General features: G+C 36.6%; 1 protein-coding gene across 2 annotated transcripts in view; it reads right to left on the reverse strand.

The window, feature by feature from the left end:
• Positions 1-21,369, reverse strand: part of NRK (Nik related kinase) — a 220,249-nt gene that overhangs the window by 26,268 nt on the left and 172,612 nt on the right. The window contains exons 16-19 of one of the 2 annotated variants that reach the window (XM_090264658.1): positions 20,225-20,319; positions 17,382-17,476; positions 16,008-16,246; positions 13,105-13,438 (exon numbers count right to left, since the gene is read on the reverse strand). In XM_090264658.1, the coding sequence (XP_090120784.1) occupies positions 13,105-13,438; positions 16,008-16,246; positions 17,382-17,476; positions 20,225-20,319 (763 nt within the window). Of the gene's footprint in view, positions 1-13,104; positions 13,439-16,007; positions 16,373-17,381; positions 17,477-20,224; positions 20,320-21,369 lie in introns of both variants that reach the window. The other variant, XM_090264657.1, reaches the window with a different exon arrangement.

Here is a 21,369-nt window from a genome sequence, read left to right on the forward strand (position 1 = left end):
ATAATTCTGTACCCTTATAAAATCCACATTTATCAGATCAACAAAACAATGTTATCCTAACAGAGAGATATACCCTATGTTGAGATAATTGATGTCAGAGGAGAAATTCAAGCAGCTTGAAGTCCCTTGAATTTGGGAACCTTACATTTGTGGAATTTTTACTATGTACCAGGAATGCTGCCAGATATCTTATTTACATATCATTGTGAATCCTTATAATAACCCAAAAAGTAAGTATAATTGTCTCCATTTCATTTCTAAAGAAACTAAAGTGGACTTCTGGCAAAGATGGAGGTGTAGACAGACACGCTGCATCTCCCTCCACAACAAAGAAGGAATACAACTAACTGAAAACGAGAAACAACCAGAAGTTCCAGAAAATCAAAATGCATGGAAGTCCAACAAACAAATATATAAAGAAGAAATACACATCCAGACACGTAGGAGGGGTGAAGCTGAGGCAGAGAGGATGCGATGTGGTGGCAGCAGCAGTAGTAGCGGCAGCAGTGGCGGCAGCAGCACGCTGGCAGAAAGCACAGTCACATATTTTAAAAAGTCGGGAAGGACACCTGGGGAACGTTTCCAGCTCCTCACTGGACCTCGCAGCTCACGGTTCCAGCACCTGGGAAAATCAAGCCTCATTGCTACTGACTGTGCAGACCAGTGGGGGTTGGGGTAGAGGCAGAAATTGCCGGTCTCAGCAAAGTCCACATGTTTAAAGGGCCCCCACAGTCCTAGAACATCCGCAGACCCACCCACTCTGGGAACGATGACCAGGGCAGCAGCTAGAGGGGTGCCAGTCTGCTGTGGAAGTGGGCAAAGTGCCTGGGAAAGGGGCGAGTGCTGGGTGGGTGGCATTGTTTCCTCTCGGGCCCAACCCCCACATACATCACCACAACGTGGTGAAACAGGTCACCGTGTACTGATAAATTTCTAAGGCTCCGCCCCTTACAACATAACAGGAGTGACAGCTCTACCTGGGGTGCAGAGACAAACAAACACAGGAGCCTGTCAGAATGAGGAGACAGAGAAGTAGGGACCTAAATGGGGAATGGATCAAGGTTCCAGTGGAAGAACTAACCTAACAGATGAGGAGATATACAACTTAATAGATGAATAATTCAAAACACTTGTGGTAAAGATGCTCATAGGCTTGACAGATATGCTTGGGTATAGCAGGCACATAAGGGAAGAAGGGAAGGCTATGCTAAATGAAACAAAGAAAAATCCACACAAAACCAATGGTGAAGGGAAGGAAACTGGGGTTCAAATCAATGATTTGGAACATAAGGAAAGAAAAAACAGTCAACCAGTGCAGAATGTGGAAGCAAGAATTGAAAAAAAATGAGGAAAACTTCCCAAATTTTGTGAAGGAGATGGGCATACATTTCCGGAAGCATGGAGGGTCCTGGGCGAGCTGGACCCAGAGGGGACCACACCAGGATGCATTATGATTGATATGCCAAAGGTGAAACATGGAGAGTCCTAGGGGCAGCAAGAGAGAGGCAGAGAGTTGCCTAGAGGGTGGTGCCTATAGGACTATCAGCTGATTTCTCAGAGGACAGTTTGCAGGCAGGAAGGAATTGGCAAGCAGTATTTAATGTGATGAAAAACAACCTACACCAAGATTACTCTATCCAGCAAAGCTATCATTTAGAATGGAAGGACAAATAAAGTGCTTCCCAGACAAGGTGAAGTTGAAGAAGTTCATCGTCACCAAGCCATTATTATATGAAGTGTCAAAGGGACTTAAGAAAAAGAAGATCAAAACTATGAACACTAAAATGACAACAAACTCAAAACTATCAACAACTGAATCAAAAAAATAAAAACAAAATTACCCAAGCAAACCAGAATAGGAAGAGAATCATAGGTATGGGGATCATTTGGAGTATTATCAGCTTGGAGGGGGAGGGGGAGAAATGGGCGTATGGTGCAGGGATTAAGAAGCATAATTGATTGGTTCAAAATAGACAGGAGGAAGTTAAGAATATAGGAAAGGGTGAAGCCAAAGAACTTATATGCATGGCCCATGAACATGAAGTATGTGTGATGGATCTGCTGGAGGGAAGGGGGGTACTGGGCAGAGGGGAGCAAAAGGGATAATTAGAACTACTGTAACAACATAATCAATAAAATATACATTAAAAAAAAGAAACTGAATCTTAGGAAAGTTAAAGAATGTATTCAAGGTCATAGAGATAAATAAGGAGATCAGAGTTTAAAGTCAAAGTTTGTTTCATTCCAAACTTACATTCAGCTATGATTTGCCCAACACATTGAAAAAAATTAAACGCACCAGTGTAGGGATATCAGTTCCACTTTGTCAAATTGCAAAGCTAATGCTAATGGTGGGATTTCAACCAACACAAACTCAACAGTGTGAACATGCTTCACTGAAAATGTAGCTGGTTTCCATTAACTTACAGAGAAGAAACTCAGAGATAAAAGCAACAAAATGTAACATATTTTATGTGGAATTCTATATCCTGTGGCAAAACCTGTCAACACTTTTGGTAAGCTTGTCTGTTAATAAGGATTTCTTGGTGTCTAAATAGAGCTTCTTAGCATTGAGAGAGTTGTGCTATTTTTTCAAAGACTTGTTTTCTTTTCTTTTTTTATTTGAGTGTTTTAATTTTTTGAATTTTTTTCAATTACAATTGGCAAACAATGTTATACTAGATCTAGGTATACAGCATAGTGGTTAGACATGTGTTTTTATGATTTTCCAACCATTAAATTGTTCTATGGCTACTTATCCTTTTTAATTTTTAAAAAAATTTTTGACAATTTTATCTATCTATCTATTTATTTATTTATTTTTTAGAGAGTGGGGAAAGGAGAAAGTGAGGGAGAGAAACATTACTGTGCGGTTGCCTTTCACGCAACCCGAACTGGGGATCTGACGTGCAACCTAGTCATGTACCCTGACTGGGAATCGAACCAGCGACACTTGGTTCACAGGCCAACACTCAATCCACTGAGCCACAGCAGCCAGGTCTCCTTTTCAAATTAAAATTAAGGTAAGACCTATTCCCTCTGTAAATATCAAAACATTCCTTGAGAATATTAGAGATACCCAGAGGTTCTATAAAAACCATGTTGGAACATCCTATTTAAATGTCTTTAATTAAGATACGTAGGTAGGATAGATCCAAGATGGTGGAGGAGTAATCGGAAGCTACACTAACCTCCTCCCAGGACCAGCCTGGATTTACAACTTAATTTTGGAGAAATCATCTGGAATAACCAACCAAACACTAGCTGGGGAAAAGTATTATAACCATGGAGAGACACAAAAGGCCGTTACATCACAACGTGACTGATAGGGATGGTGGAGAAGCAGAAGAGCTGGCTGGGCTCTCACAGGTGGCAGCTGAAGGGACTGAGAAACAGCTCAGCTGCCAGAGGTTCCCCTTGAGAAGGGCAGGGTCTAAACCCCTAGCTGGGCTTCCCAGCTTATAGAAACAGAGTGGAAAGTAAAACACTATCCAGCTCTGAAAAGCAAAAAGCCACAGGGTTTCTTGCTAGCAAGAGAGAAACAGCTGGAGAAAAAGAGCTCTTAAGCGCATCACATATGAAAATATTTTGGCCCCCACTTACCCTGGGCTCAAGCAGAGTGAAGGCAGAGAGGACTAGAGACACTTGGGGAGAGTTTGGTGCTGTGGCTTTGAGGGGAGAACTGGGGGAGCAGCTGACCTGGTCCCAGTGCTGACTGACCCCCAGTACTGCAGGCAGACAATTACCCTCCAAGTGGCGTCAGTCTGAGGGGAAATAAAAGCCCTGCCTACAGGAATTAAGCTGCCACACCCACAGTCCTTAAGCCCAACTGCTAATCACAGATGGAAAAAAGTAACAATTAAAGAAGACAGACAACAGCAGTAGATCCCTGGAAGTCTCCAACAGGCTGCCTATGGCAAGACTGGTATCTGATCTGACGCCACCAGGGGCAGATCCAGGAACTACAGATCATTCTAAGAAGCACCAACAAACAATAAGAGTCACAAAATGGGGAGACAGAGAAACAATCCCCCATTAAAAGGAAAGGTAAAATTCCCCAAAAGAGTGATCAATGAAATAGAGGGGAGAAAATGATCAGAAATGGAATATAAAACATGGATTATGGAGAAGCTCAGTGAGCTCAGCAGAAACTACAAATAACTCCAGGGAAACTACAAAGAACTCCAGAAAAACTACAAGGAACTTACTGAGAATTACACCAGCATGAAAAAGGACATGGAAGCTATCAACAAGAGCCAGGAGGAAATGAAGAATACGATCTCTGAATTGAAGAACACAGTAGAACGAATTAAAAGCAGGCTAGAAGAAGCAGAAGATCAGATCAGCGAGCTGGAGAACAACGTAGACAAAAATTCCCAGACTGTGCAACAAAATGAAAAAAGACTGAACAAGAATGAAGATATTCTAAGACAGCTGCAGGACAACATGAAACGTAATAATACCCGTATCATAGGAATTCCAGAAAGAGAAGAAAAAAAGGAAGGGATAGAAAACCTTTTTGAAAAACTAATGACATAAAACTTCCCTAACATGAGGAGAAAAAGAGTCATGCAAGTCCAAGAATCACAGAGGGTCCCAATGAAGATGAATCCCAATAGATCCCCTTCAAGACACATCATAATTAAAATGGCAACATTCAAAGACAAAGAGAGAATCCTAAAGCAGCAAGAGAGAAACAACAAATAATGTACAAGGGAGCTCCAATAAGGCTATCATCAGATTTCTCAGCGGAAACACTACAAGCCAGAAGGGAATGGCAAAAAATATTCCAAGCAATGAAAAACAAAGGCCTACAACCAAGAATGCTCTAACCAGCAAGGCTCTCATTAAAAATGAAAGGTGAAATAAGGAGTTTCCAAGACAAAAGAAGGCTAAAAGAATACATTTCCACCAAACCAGCATTGCAAGAGATGCTAAAGGGTATGCTTTAAGGGGATGAAGAAACAGAGAGATAGAGAGGAACACAAGTACAAAGGGGGAAAATGACAATGAATAAGTATCTATCGGTAATAACCTTAAATGTAAATGGATTAAATGATCCAATCAAAAGACATAGGGTAGCTGAATGGATTAGAAAGCATAACCCACTGTCTACAAGAGATTCACCTGAGAAAAAAAAGATCTACACAGACTAAATATGAAGAAATGGAAAAAAGTATTTCAAGCAAATGGACATGAAAAAAAACCTGGAGTAGCAATACTTATATCAGACAAAACAGATTTCACAGCAAAGTCCATAAAAAGAGACAAAGGGCATTTCATAATACTTAAGGGAAAAATTCATCAAGAAGTTATAACCCTTGTTAACATATAGGCACCCAACATAGGAGCACCCAAATATGTAAGAAAATTTTTGAAAGACTCCAGAAAAGATATACACAGCATAGTAGGAGACTTTAACACGCCATTGTCAACAATGGACAGATCCTCAAAGCAAAGAAACACCAAAGATATTGAGGCATTGAACAACACTCTAGATCAAATGGGCTTCGTTGATATATATATAGAAATTTTCACCCCAAAGAAACAAAATATACATTCTTCTCAAGTGAACATGGAACATTTTCAAAGATAGACCACATAATAGGACACAAAACAAGCCTCAACAAATTCAAGGAAACTAAAATTATATCAAACATCTTCTCAGATCACAATGGCTTAAAATATGAAATCAACATCAAGGAAAAAACTCAAAAAAATTCAAACTCATGGAGAATAAATAACATGCTATTAAATAATGACTAGGTTAACAATGACATCAAGGAAAAAATAAAAAGTTTCTAGAAACTAATGATAACAAACACACAACAACTCAAAACCTATGGGATACAATGAAAGCAGTCCTGAAAGGAAAGTTCGTAGCAATACAGGCCTACCTAAAAAAGCTATAAGAATCTCTAATAAAAAATTTAACCCGACAGCTACAAGAACTAGAGGAAGAACAAGAAGCAAAGCCCAGAGCGAGTAGAAGAAAGGAAGTCATCAATCACAGCAGAATTAAATGACATAGAGACTAAACTAACGATTCAAAAGATCAACAAAAGTAGAAGCTTGTTCTTTGAAAAGATAAACAATATTGAAAAGACTTTATCCAGGCTCATCAAGAAAAAAAGAGAGAGGACTCAAATAAATAAAATCAGAAAAGAAAGAGGAGAAATCACAACTGATACCACAGAAATACAAAGGATTGTAAGCAAGTATTATGAACAACTGTATGGCAAAAAAATTTGATATCCTAGAGGAAATAAAAAAATTCCTGAAAACATATAATCTTCCAAAACTGAATCAAGAAGAAGCAGAAAGCCTGAATAGACCAATAACAACTAGTGAAATTAAAGCAGTAATGAAAAAACTCCCGACACAATAAACCCTGGACCAGATGGCTTCACAGATGAATTCTACAAAACATTTAGGAAAGAACTAACTCCTATCCTCCTTAGACTATTCCAAAGAATCCAAGAAGAGGGAAGACTCCCAAACTTGTTTTATGAAGCCAATATTACCCTAATTCCAAAACCAGGTCAAGCCACAACAAAGAAAGAAAACTACAGGCCAATATGGCTGTTGAACATAGATGCTAAAATCCTCAACAAAATATTGGCAAATAGGATCCAGCAACCTATTAGAAAGATCATACACCACAATCAAGTGGGATTCATCCAAGGGATGCATAGATGGTTTAATATTTGCAAATCAATAAATGTAATAAACCACATAGACAAAATGAAGGACAAAACTACATGATCATATCAACAGATGCAGGGAAGCATTTGATAAAGTACAACACCCTTTTATGATAAAAACACTCAGCAAAATGGAAACAGAAGGAGCATACCTCAACATAATAAAGGCCATATACGAGAAACCTGAAGACAACATCGTACTCAATGGGCAAAAACAGAGAGCATTCCCCCTGAGCTCAGGAACAAGACAAAGATGTCCACTCTCTCCACTCCTATTCAACATTGTCTTGGAAGTTCTAGCCACAGCAATCATACAAGAAAGATAATTAAAGGTATCCAAATTGGAAAAGAGGAAGTAAAACTGTCATTATTTGCAGATGACATAATAGTGTACATAGAAAACTTTATAGACTCCACAAAAAAAAATCGACTCGACGTAATAAGTGAATTCAGCAAAATAGCAGGGTACAAAGTCAATATTCAGAAATCGAAGGCATTTCTGTACATCAGCAATAAAATGTTAGAGAAAAAAATTAAAAGAAAAATCCCATTTACCATAGCAACAAGAAAAATAAAGTACCTAGGAATAAAACTTAACCAAGGAGGTAAAACACCTGTACTCAGAAAACTACATAACTCTGAATAAAGAAATTAGGGAAGATACAAATAAATGGAAGCATATACCATGTTCATGGATGTGAAGAATCAACATCATTAAAATGTCCATACTACCCAAAGCAATTTATAGATTCAAGGCAGTCCTTATTAAAATACCAATGACATTTCTCAGTCATGAAACATATACTTCAAAAATGTATATGGAACCAAAAAGAGCCCGAATAGCCACAGCAATTTTGAGGAAGAAGAACACAGTAGGAGAAATCACAATACATGGTATCAAACTATACTACAAGGCCACAGTAATCAAAACAGTCTGTTACTGGCATAAGAACAGACATATAGATCAATGGAACATAATAGAGAGCCCAGAACTAAACCCAGATCTATGTGGTTAACTGATATTTGACAAAGGGAGAAGGAACATCAAATGGAGTGAAAAGAGCCTCTTCAACACATGGTGTTGTGAGAACTGGACAGGGATATGCAAAAAAATGAAACTAGACCACCAACTTACACCATACACCAGAATAAACTCAAGATGGATCGAAGGCTTAAATGTAAGCCGTGGCACCATAAAAATCTTAGAGGAAAACATTGGCATGAAAATTTCAGATATCCCACGTAGCAACATTTTCACTGATATATCTCCTAAGGCAAGGGAAATAAAGGAGAAAGTAAAAAAAATGTGGCTACATCAAACTAAAAAGTTTCTGCTCAGCAAAAGAAAACATCAGCAAGATGAAAAGGGAACCAACTATATAGGAATATATATTTGTCAATGATACCTCAGACAAGGGATTGATCTCAAAAAAATATAAAGAACTTATACGACTCAACACCAAGAAGACAGACAACTGATTAAAAAATGGGCAAAGGACATGAACAAACACTTCTCCAAAGAGGACATACAGAATGTCTATAGACATGTGAAAGAATGCTCAACATCACTAGCCATCAGAGATGCCAATAAAAACCACAATGAGATACCATTTTACACCAGTCAGAATGGCCATCATCAACAAATCAACAAACAACTTGTGTTGGCGAGGATGCAGAGAAATGGGAACCCTGGTGCATTGCTGGTGGGAATGCAGACTTGTGCAGCCACTATGGAAAACAGTTTGGAATTTCCTCAAAAAACTAAAAATGGAACTACCTTTTGAACCAGCAATTCCATTGCTAGGATTATATCCGAAATATCCTGAAACACCAATTCAAAAGAACCTATGCATCCCTATGTTCATAGCAGCACTATTTACAATAGCCATGTGCTGGAAATAACCTAAGTGCACATCTGTAGATGAGTGGATCAAAAAACTGTGGTATATTTTTACAATGGAGTACTCTGTAACAGAAAGAAGGAAGGAACTTCTACCATTTGCAGCAACATGGATGGAACTAGAGAGAATTATGCTTAGCGAAATTAGCCAGGCATCGAAAGAAAAATACCTTATGTTATCACCTATTACAGGAAACTAATGAACAACACAAACAAATGAGCAGAATTGAACCAGAGGTATGTAAACAAGAAATAAACTAATAGTAACAAGGGGGGGGTGGGAGGAAGAGAAGAGGGTAAGAAGGGGAAGGGTCTAGTCAAAGAACAGGTATAAATGACCCATGCACATGGACAACTGGGTGGGGACTGACTGTGGAAGAAGAGGGGGCAGTGTACGGGGAAGCAAGAGGGGGAAAAAGTGAGAAAACTGTAGTGGAAAAACAAACAAAACAATTTTTAGTGGGGGAAAATGAAAATATAAAGAATGGAAATGCAAGTTCAGTGAATATTAGAAGGACAAGGATTTTCCTTCACACTGTATATTTTTCTTCCTTTCTGATCTTTCCAGAGTTTGGCATTCTAAAGAAGTAAGTAATGACATAAGGCTCTTTTCATAAAACTAATAAGACCAGTGGTTAATAGAGTTTTTTTTTTTTTTGTTGTTTTGTTTTGTTTTGTTTTTGTTGTTGTTGTTTTACCTAGACTTTGATTGGAATGTTATGCCTAAAGGAGACATGCTTGGGCTCTGGTTGTTACCAGAAAGCCCTGATGAACTGGGATTGACTTTCGAAGGTAATAAAAGCTCACAAGATGAAAGGCCTGGTACCCTGATTTGTTGTGCAGTCCACAGCATTCTTTCCAGGGAAAGAACGAAGGTTGTTTTCCTGAAAGATGGCTAGAAGGAACCTTAAGGCACAATGGAAAACCAGAAGGACTTGGAAAAGACAGGTGTGTACAGGCAAGGCTGAATGCTAGGTATGTGGCTCAGCTTCTGTGCCCTGAAGGACAGACTGAAGGTCACCCTAAATGTTCCTTGCATAAATTCCAGCAAAGTAGAACTAAAGATCATAAGTGATCATTTGCTGCTCTTTTTGTGTTAATACAAATGAACAGGATAAATTAAAAATGAACTTAATACAGTCCCTTTAATGACAAGGAGGGTAATCTAAGGGAGAAAAATCGTGATTCAAGGAAAGTCACAATGCTCAGTGGTAGACTGTAAAGTAGTGCAGCTAACCGTCTTTAAAGTTTCTTTTCATTTAAAATTTGTTTTCATTTGAAAGTTAAACTATGTCTGTGGTATTATCAAAGATGTTTAATTTACAGGCAAGAAGAATGTCAAATGCCTTGCAACTGGATGTCTTTCCAATAAGACAGTCTTACAGATTTAGATTTGTTTGTGGGTTATGTTACATAAATTAATATGTGTTTTCTGTTTTCAAAGGGCTTAAGCCTATGATCTCATTACCTGAGTGATTGTCTGTAGGCCTCACTCAATCTTGTCCGCATCGCTGCCTCCTGATTCTCAACGGTTTGGCTGAACTAAGTGTCTTGGTTGGTGAAGTATGGGGTGGTCTGTGGGCTTCACTTTAAAACTGGTTTCTCTTTTCTATCATGATGGCTTGTACAAAAAGAGCCCAAAGATCTGAGAGGGGAGAAACCTAAAATATTTCCCTCAGCCCAAACTAAGTATAATGGGCAAAAGGGTTTTGGACAGGTGAGATGTGCCTGGTACATCTTCTTACAAAGAAACCCTTCTTTTTCCTAATGTGGGACATTGAAAAATTAATACCTGCCTTTTGTCATCTAGTGATTATAGGTTGAATGATGTCTTTTAAGCCTGTTGCCAAGTCTGTTGCCCCCAGAATACAACAAGGATGCCAGCCTGTTAAACCAAGGACACCGTTGTCCAGGGACAGCCAACTGACCTGGAGTCTGCACGATCCTTCCCCATGTGGGAAGGCCACCCTCCCCTTTACACCCTCACTCTTATGGATTTCTGGACCCAAGGGTAGGTAGAACGATGACCATGTCTAGCTTGAAGCAGCTAGAGGAACTCGAGACCTTCTCCCATTGTCCTTTATAAGATTATAAAGGGTCTTAAGTTTGAGAGGGAGGGATTGCCATTTTTTATTCTTAAAATAATTAGTTAATTTATTATTTTTTAAAAAAAGAAGAACCATATATGAAAGAGTGAAGTGGGAGAGCTTGTATGTATGACCAATGGGCATCGACTTGGGGAGGAGTTTCTGTGGGAGGGTGGATGCTGGTCGGAGGGGAGAAAAGGGGAAAAAATTGGAACTATTGTACCAATATAATCAATAAAATATTCTTTAAAAAAAGTTATGTAGGTAGGTAGACAGACAGAGACAGACATAGCTGATATCGCTTTCTCATTGGAATCCATCTAGAGTTTCCTTCCTGCCTTTTGTCTTTGTTTTCTTTCCTCACCGATTTCTTCCATAATTATTGTGTGTCTACCTAAGCCCTAGCCCTGGCTGGTTTGGCTCAGTGGATTGAGCGTCGGCCTGCGAGCTAAGTGTCGCTGGTTCGATCTTCCAGTCAGGGCACATCAGAGAAGGAAAACTCTGATTCCAAAAACCTCCACTGCCTTGTGGCATACCTCTTCAGGGGAAAGGCTAAGGGAGTAAACCCCGACAGAAAATCCGGAGCCGGAGTCCCTAAGGCGGTTTGACGTTGTAGTCAACACCGGCAACTCCTGCGGCGCACCTGAAGCCAAGCTGTATTGACTCCGTCTTTCCCTTGGATCCTTCAGCTGCGAAGAGAGGGGGGGTCTGCTGCATGGGCAACAGCAGACCCTCCATATCACCCTGCCCAGGCTCTGTAGCTTCAGCTTCACTGGAGAGGACACTCCAGCGTCATCGCAAGATGTCGATTCAACACGGGAGGAGACAGATACCGTGTCACTCCCGAGTCGGACTGCACAACCATTCTCGGCGGTGCAGATAGACACTTAAGAAGCTACACCATCGTCTCTCGAGACGGACGGCTGCCGACTCGACCTAAGCCCTAGGATGGGCCTTGGAATTGGGTGAGTAGGTAAAGAAAAGTAATCAAGAACGGATTAAACATAGCTCCTGCATTTTACAAGTTCACAATCTAGTGTGATGGGGGGGGTAAGTAAACAAATAACCAAATTACAATGTCATAAGCACTAAAATAAAACTATGGGCAAAATTCTTGCAAGCACAGAGGAAGGGGTGTATAATTCTTCCCTGGAAATTCAAAGATACATGAGTTGGATTATGAAGGATGACTAGTTCACCAAGCAGAGATAAAGTTAGACAAAGTTAACTGCTTGTCCAAGGGCACTAATTCATGAAAGACAGGGCATCTTCTAAGCCAATTTGTGTGATGGGACAATAGGCTGGGAAATTATATTGGCATGATTATTCCTCTCTCTGAAATCGCACCTGTGTTTTCAGATATTCAAATACTTCCCATTTATCAAGAATTTGTTAAAATATTATGTGCTCCATAAAATCTTCTCTGTGATAATTTTTATTTATCTAGTATCTGTGAATCTGAGTATTCTTAAACCTATTTATAAAGTCAGTAATCCTTTTGTGAATGACAAATCATTAAACAGTTTTTTTTTTACTTAGGTTTTAATTGTATGTGTTAACAGTTCCTTACAAAAACGAAAATAGAATCTAGCGATTACACTCTAACAATTACGCATTTAACAATTCCACTTCTACGTATATAGTCCAAAGAGTTGAAAACAGGGACTCCAATAACAGATACTTGTGTATCAATTTTTATAGTGTCATTATTCGTGATAGCAAAAAACTAAAACAACCCAAGCGTCTGTGTACAAATAAATGGATAAGCAAAATGTGATGTATGCATACTATGATATATTATTTAGCTTTAAAATGGAAAGAAATTCTAACACATGCTAAAACATGAATGAATCTTGACAAATTTATGCTAAGTTAAATAAGCCAGACAGAAATGAACAAATATTGTATGATTCTGCTTACATAATGTACCTAGACAAAAAGTAGAATAGAAGTTACTAAGGACTAGGGGGAGGGATAATAGAGTTAATTGTTTAATTTTCGAGGATGATAAAAGTTTTAGGAATGATGAGTAGTAATGGTTGTACAACATTGTGAATGTACTCAATTTCACTGAATTCTAATACTTAAAAATGGTTAAAATTGAAAAACATTATGTATATTTTACCAAAATTAAAACTTCCTAGAAAAATAATTATATGTTAAAAGGCATTATTCCAAACATATAATCTGAGTAATAAAGACAAATAAGGAAGATATTTTAGTCCCTGGAATTAAATAGGAACTATACAAATTAGAATAATCAAAGATCCACCTAAAGCTAGAGTTAAAAATGTTTAAGGATTTGGCATAGAGGTTTAAAATATATGTTGAATGGCTGGAAATGTGACACATTACATGACAAAACACATTCACAAAGAGAAGAATTCATTTTCCTTTTCAAATTGTACATTACCTCCTGTTGATGTTCAAAGTCCTGTGATGCTGGTCTTTCCAATCCTGGATAATCTGTCTTTGAGCAAGTTTCTCTTTCATTGAGCTCAATGGCTTCACTCTCTTCATTGGTTTCATTAACTCTCCGACCCCCATTACCCTTCATGCTTCTCTTCTCCCACCCTACATTGGCTTTATCTCCTTCATGATCTCCAATAGCTGCATTGTCCCCACTGGCTGCATATTCTACATGGCTTCTACTGGTTTTCTGGTTTCCATACGTGTTACAGGTTTCTTTCCCAGCATCTGCATCTCTACCGTTTTGCTTCCAGCTTCCATTTCTGCTGTAGCTTGACCTGCTGAAAAGATCCAATTAATGATTGGGTGAAAATGGCCTAACAAAATATGCCTGAAAGAAAATTAAACATAATTAGGTTATATCTTATACATATGTACTACCTCTAGGCACATTTCTGCTCTATGTGAATGCTACTGGCATATATAGAAGGAAAATGCCTCTATGTCCTTTCAATCTTAAATACTGAATTAATACCACAACCACCATCAATTCTGTGGCTGCATTTAGATGGCATATGAAAGAGAATTTTAATTCTTTATTAGGAACACATGTTAGGTTGGTGGTGAGAATATGTGTTTTAAAAAACATTGATTTTTAGAGAGAGATAGGAAGGGGGAGAGAGAGGAAAGAGAAATGCTGATTTAGTGTTCCACTTATTTATGAGTTCATTGGATGATTCTTGTATGTTCTCTGACTGGGGACTAAATATGCAACCTTGGCACATCAGGACAATGCTCTAACCAACTGAGCTACCTGGCCAGGGCTAAAATAATATGTATTTTTTTCTTGAACAATAGACTTTAGTGCATTAGCAACTTAAATCCCATATTCTTGGCTTAGCCACAATATGTTTAAATAATTCTTCTTGCAATATATCTAATTTATTCTAATGTTAACATATGCCTTGATTTTCTAACACGTGTATTGATTGCTTTGCTACAGAATCCCATTGATTGTTCTACTACCACCAGGAAGTTCAGTAATATAGTACTCATTTCCTAAGATAGTCACTTAATTAGTTGCTAAGGACACCAACATTAACACAATGTCTCAATGACCTTTTGCATGAGACATCAGAAACATGTAGCTATTATAATTCTGAAAGCAAATTTATTTGGCAATGGAATTCCTGGTAGATTTTTTTTAGTTGGCAAAAAAAAGTCATTTGTTCTGTGATATATATCCCTCAATAATTTTGAATTATGAAAAAACAATAAATGGATTTCAATATTTAAAAAAATTTTTCTCACTGTTAATTATTTTTGTAAAAATATGTTATAGTAACTAATATACTTTGAGAGCAGTTTAAATACAAATGATGAGCATATGTAAATAAGGACCCACTAGCAGTTTAGATCAAGAACAAATAACTATATATATATACAGCAAACAACTGGCAGCATGCCAAAAATACTATTTCACTAAATATTATCACTTTGGGTAGCTACCTTATAAAAAAGAGAAAATTGAATGAGTACTGAATTAATTACAGCAGTTTTCAGAATCTGAAGAATAATGCCATTGTTAGTAAGTTGCAGCCTCAAAACATCAGGTGAAAGCCAAGTTTTAAATAATTTTAAACAAATTTAGATATTTTGTTTGCAAATACTAGAGCTTCATCTTATAGGAATTAAGTAGCACACTACTAAATGTGTCACCCGATTTCTCATACTTATTGCAGTCTTAGAGGGTAGCATAATTCAGTAGTATTAATGTTAACAGAAACACCCAGACAATTCCAGTTCTAAAGAACCTAACAAATATTTGAGTACTAGTAAATATATAGTATACAAGAGTGTAATTTTTTTCACTGAAATAATTTAAAATATATCATTGAAAATCAACCATTTACCAATATGCAGATACAATTTCAACTAGAAATTGAAAAATTAAGTGAAAATATAATAAAGCAGAACTTCCCAAACTTGGGAAAGGAAATAGACTTACAGGTCCAGGAAGCACAGAGAATTCCAAAAAAACTGGACCCAGGGAGAACCACTCCAAGACACATTATAATCAAAATGTCAAAAGTTAAAGATAAAGAGAGAATCTTAAAAGCAGCAAGAGAGACGAAAAGAATCATGTACAAAGGGGTCCCAATTAGACTATCAGCTGACTTCTCAAGGGAGACCCTGCAGGCAAGAAGGGACTGGCAAGAAATATTCAAAGTAATGAAAATCCAAAACCTACAACCACAAATACTCTATCCAGTGAAATTGTCATTCAGAATAGAAGGGCAGAGAAAGTGTTTCCAGGACAAAACAAAACTGAAAGAGTTCATTAGATCCAAACCACTGTTATATGAGATGTTAAAAGGACTGGTTTAGAAAAAGGAGGATCAAAACTATGAACACTAAAATGAAAACTGCATCACAAGAAACAACAACAGAAGCTAAGGTATTGAAACAAAGGCAAACTAAACAGGCAACGAGAGTGGAAAAAGAACTATAGGTATGGGAAGCATATTGGGGGGAGGTCAACAGGGAGGGGGAAGGGGGAGAGGGAGGGAGATGATATAGGAATTAAGGAGCATGGTAGGAGGGAATGGAATAGACAGAGAGAGGTTGAGAAGAACTATATGCACAACTAATGGACATGGTCTAAAAGGGGGTACAACTGGAGGGAGGGGGGCCACCGGGTGGAGGGGAGAAGAGGGAAGGGAAATTGGGACAAATGTAACATTATAATCAATAAAACACATAAAAAAAAAGAAAATCAACCATTTACCAATATGCAGATACAATTCCTTCCTCCTCTTAGTAATACATTTTGAAATTAAATCAAAGGTGCAAGTAATTTTGGAATTATAAAACATGGGAAGCTGCAAGTAATCCATCAAAACCTACCTTTGCCAGTTAGAAGCATCATCATGATTATTATCTTTGTCATCAACAGCCTCATCATTGTTGTCATCATCATGGTATTTACTGACATTATTAGCCTTACCAACTTGGTTATCTAAGGCATCATTGCTATTGTCATGGGCATAGGTATCTTCAAACACATCATTTGAATCATCATCATCACCATCAGTATCAGTACCAACATCATAGAGTTCAACATAATCACCATCTTCTTCAGGTGGCTGAATGAAAGGTTCAGGAGTTAACCAATCATTCTGGAAGATTTCAGAGAGTGTATTATAGCCTACCCATTCATTTGCCAAGTAAACAGGGGGTAATATTTGTCCTACTTTAAATCCATCTGGAACCTGTGTGCACAAGAAAGGTTAATGTAGTCTCTAGTTCCCTTCCATTTTGTTCTAGATTGGAATGTTTCCAAGCAGACAATATTTTTAAAAATATTTTTAATTGAAATGATGTTTACTCAATAGATAAAGTCAACATTTTTTGTAACCATGAGATGTCAAAACCCAAACCTCATGCTGTTATAATTAAGGACCATTTTGGATCACACAATGAAAGTTTAACTCACTTTTTTTTTATTACCCCTACTTGTCTTCTGAGGAATTGACATTTTGTTTTAGTGCTAGAGAGTAGAACAGATGATTTGATGCTCTATAGGAGATATAGTCTCGTTTCCCTTCATTGTATTCTCTGACATGGAATTAACACATATACCTTAAAATCGATATGTTAATTTCCCAGCTATAGTTTTATAGAACATATGTTGTCTTAAAGTAATACAAACATTTTTATGCATATTAATATAAATCCACCTTTAAATGTGTTATGTATCATATAAGCAACTTCCGGAAAACCTGAAAAGGATGTGTGTGTGGTAGTGTAGGAGTAATTACAAAAGTAAAATGGAATGATCTAAAAGCACATTCTGCAAAGAATTGGAAGACTTTATTTATGCAATCAGGGGTAATTTTTTCAATGTTTTATTTTGTTTTTACACATTGCCTGATCATCCAAGAAATGATATGAGACAAAAATTGAGCATCTAGCCACTATTCTTTAATTTGATATTAGCTTCTAAAAACAGTTTTTATAATAATCTATTGAATATGTTCTGATACAAGAATGTAAAAATAAAATATTTTATGATCAACTAAATGTTTTTCCATTTCACGTTTAATTTCCAGATTTCATCTTGTGCATAATCACATAACAACAGAAATCTACCTTTAAAAAATTAACTTAAAAGCTAAACTTTAATGTTCCCTTCAAGTAAAGATAAAAATATGCAAGTCAAAAAATTGAAAGTAAAAAGGAACAGACATAAATGTATTAAGAATTAAGATGGAAACCTACATGGACGTCAACCAGCAACTTCTGATCAATTGTAGAATAAGGAGGTGATGACTGGGAGCTTCTCCCAGTCAATGGACTTTCTTCGTTGGAAGATTCTGTGGAATGCCAAAAATACATTAGTAACAGTGGTGATCATAGCCACTGCCTTCATATTTATAGTGTACCATTGCTATCTCTTTATATTTTTCATGTAAACTCTTTCCATTCAGGAAATATTACCTGATTAATTCTCATGAAGCCAAGATCCTAAGTTCTGTTTTTGGTTTCAGTGACAGGCTCAAGGTTTGTACTGTCTGTAGAATTACACGGTTATTTAGTTTTCAATATTAAGGGTATACTTGCTAAATACTTCTATCTGTGTAAGAAGATACACAGAAAGGCTGGTGAACAGATAATTAAATGTATTGAGAATAGGAAGTGCTCTGAGGTACAACTGGCCTCCCATACTAACTAGTAAACAATGAGCCTAAGTGCTCACCAGCTGGCTCGATTGGAGTGACATCTCTTACATCAAAAGGTTGCAGGTTTGATTGCCAATTGCCAGTCAGGGAACATATCTAGCTTGAAGTTTATGGGGTTTGATTCCCAATCAGGGGAGCATACAGGAGACAACAGATTGGTGTATCTCTCTCACATCAATTTTACTCTCTCTCTCTCTCTTACTTTCTCCTTCCCTCCCTCTCTCCCTCTAAAAAGTCAATAAAAAATAGCTGTGTTAAGGATTTTAAAAAAATAGAAAAAGAGCCCAAATGTCTATTAAAAGGTGATAGATTAGACAAAACCCTCAAGAAGAGAGTTGAATGCAATCATAATCACCCAATTTCTACTCAAGGATACAGTCTTAAGTATTTCTATACAAAGGAGACATGAACAAATTAAAAGAGACAAAGGAGACAGAACAGCCCTTTTTAAAAAGCTAGGAATCTTTCTATACCAGGGTTGTGCAATAGAACTTTCTTCAGCAATAGAAATGTTCTAAACTGTACTGTCAATACAGTAGCCACCAGACACATGTGATTATTAAGCATTTGAAATATGGCCAGTGTGCGTGAGGAAAGACCATAATTTTATTTTATTTTTGTTTTAATTTTAATAGTGACGTGTTTAGTAGCAGCTATCACAATATACAGCACGTTTATAGTGTAAATACTTCTATTTAAATGAAAATATATCTGGATTGAAAGTCTAGGTTTTTGATATTAAGATTTGTGGTATAGTAATTAACACCTTTGATTAAAATCCAGTGGGAATCTTTAGGGTCAATCATCAGTAGAACTGGGTGAGTATACTTAGAAAAAGCTTTACTAAAGGAACACTCAAGTCCTTGTTTATTGTTTTTGTGTGCTTTTATTTGCAACGTGTATACATATATATGTTGGTATATATAGCCAAAGTGTTGGCACTACAATTCCAGAAAACACATTTTTGAACACACTGCTATTTTTTTGAGAATATTACACTGTACACACCTTACAATTTGTGTGCCCATCTTCTGGCACTGTTGTACATTTGTGGTTTCTTACCTTTCTGCAGAAAATAATGTTCTCTCAAGTCTCTTGGTGTGTTATTAGGCTAAATAGAAAGTTTGGGTGGGTTTTTGAGATTTTGAGGAAAATTAATAGTAAGGTTCTCTCCTTTCCTGTGTAATGAAGTATACGATATCATGGCAATTTGAAATGGTCTATGTCGCACACACAATAAAATAATTTCAGAGCTGAAAAGAACTTAATCTATTATTATCTGCACAGATGCTATCTAACCCCTTCTCCCTCTAACCATTACTCAGACTCCTTTGGGCTTAATCCAGAATTTCCTTATTTCGAAAAAGGTGACGTAAATAAACCTTAAACTTTTAGTCGTTTTCCCTGTATTAGCCAAATTGCCCTAGGTAAAATGAAAAGATTCTTTGGGAAACATTCTGAAAGTTACTCTTTACACAGTATTATCTTATACCTCACAAGATAATATTTCAGCACAAGGTGACAATACTGTTTAAAATAATTCTGCCATTATCTGAGTCTCCTAAGAAGAATCATGTTTTTAAGTTCAGGTGTTTCAAAATCTGACTTTACACCTATATATCCATTTAATTATTAGCATTTAAAATAAAATATGTATGCTACATTTTTACAGATGATTTTGGGACTCAGGTATTTTGTCCTTGCTTAACTTACTTGAATTGCTTAAATGTAGATAGTGCCAGATTTTATGACCCAAGGCATGACTTTTGCCTTTGTTTACCCATATTTCAGAAATCTATAATTAATTTAAAGGCTCTCAGAAGCACATAATAAAATAAAATACTTACTTTAAAGTCATATCACAATTTGACATGTTATTTTGTATGATTTTATTAATTTTTTATGTATATCAAGTAAACACATCAATTTGTTACATTTAGAAATGTTTATGAGGTACTGTATAACCTTTACATCGAGGTGAAATAACAAACTGATAAATAAAACACATGCTCACAACTATTTCATCTAATATTTCCATATACTAAATATAGCTCATAAACTTAAGTTTATTGGAGAGGACTCTCCCAAGTTCCTTTCCCATATATTTCACACATGTTATAGAAATGAAATTTGACACACCCCACCTTCCTAGACACACTCTTAGCTGTTACTCAGCTGAAAGAACAAATTTCAGAAAAATTAATTCCCATTTCTCATGGGTCACCAATGACCACTCAATTGCCAAATCCAATGGCCCCCTGGTCTGAATCCTACTGGGCCTCCCTGCCACTTTTAATTAATTCTTGGTGAAATTCGTTCTTGACTTCTGCAATATAAATTGGGACTCATTAGCTCCATTGTTTTGACTGCGCTTTGAATCACCTGATGCTGCTGGGCAATTATGAGAAATTTGCGAACTCCTTTGTCTGGTGTCAATGGGCTTCTGAGCTTGTTCCAAGAGAGACCGGTGAAGAACACTAATGAAAAGACAGAAAAGTAAGTGCCATGTCCTAACATTTATAAAGGGAATGCACAACTCAACATCAAGACCAATACAAAGCTGGAAAGAAGTAGAGCTTAAGTATATCTTCCAATTTCCATTTTCCCCAAACCTACTATTTCATCTAGAACAAAGAAACAATTTACAAAATATAAAACAGTGTTTCTATATAGTTGTGTGTTTCTTTCACATATCATATTTATTTCTAAAAATTCCTATAAAATTTCTTTCAGCAAATATTCAGACACTATTATTACCTAGGTAATGTAGCAATGAACATAACCTTATAGTGTATGTGAGGATTTCAACACTATAAAAATGCTAAGTAATTGTTATGTTAAATATTCCATTATTATCATCCTGTTTTAAATGTTTGGAATCTATAATTTTTAACATCCTGTTCCAGATATAGATACATAGGTGAATGGACACATAGATGCAGCACTTCAGTTTTTACTGTCCAAATTCAGATGGATGGACACATAGAGACATACCTTAGCTTTTAGTATTTAGGAAGATTTTTGGAACCAGGGCTGCTAAATTATATAGTTTCTTTGGAATTTCTGATTAGGAAGGATGATGGTTATTAGTTTAAGACTGTAACAGGCAAGAGTTTTTTCTATGATCCAAAATTTCAGAAAAGACTCGTTTCATTTAAATCAAGTTTATAAATTTTATCATATTTAAAGGTAATATATTTGCTATTCATAAATTCAAAATCATTTTTTAACATGACCAACCAGTTCCAGTTTCACAGCAATATCAATTTATATATATATAAATAGTATTTTATTAAAATCAAACCCATGACAATAAAAAGAGATAAGATACACAAAACTAAATTGGTTCCTTGGCACTTCGGAAGGACCATGGCACTTTATTCATTGAATGCAGAGAACGAGAAGGATTCTAATCTAGTTTTCAAATTTTCAAAGATTTCTACACATAATGTAAATTTAAGAACATAAATATGTGGATTTTTAAAATATAACAAGGTAGAATTATACATACTATAATCTTTATGCCA

The sequence above is a fragment of the Furipterus horrens genome, unplaced genomic scaffold (assembly GCF_987537825.1).
Source record: "Furipterus horrens unplaced genomic scaffold, mFurHor1.1.pri manual_scaffold_17, whole genome shotgun sequence".
NCBI lineage: Eukaryota > Metazoa > Chordata > Mammalia > Chiroptera > Furipteridae > Furipterus > Furipterus horrens.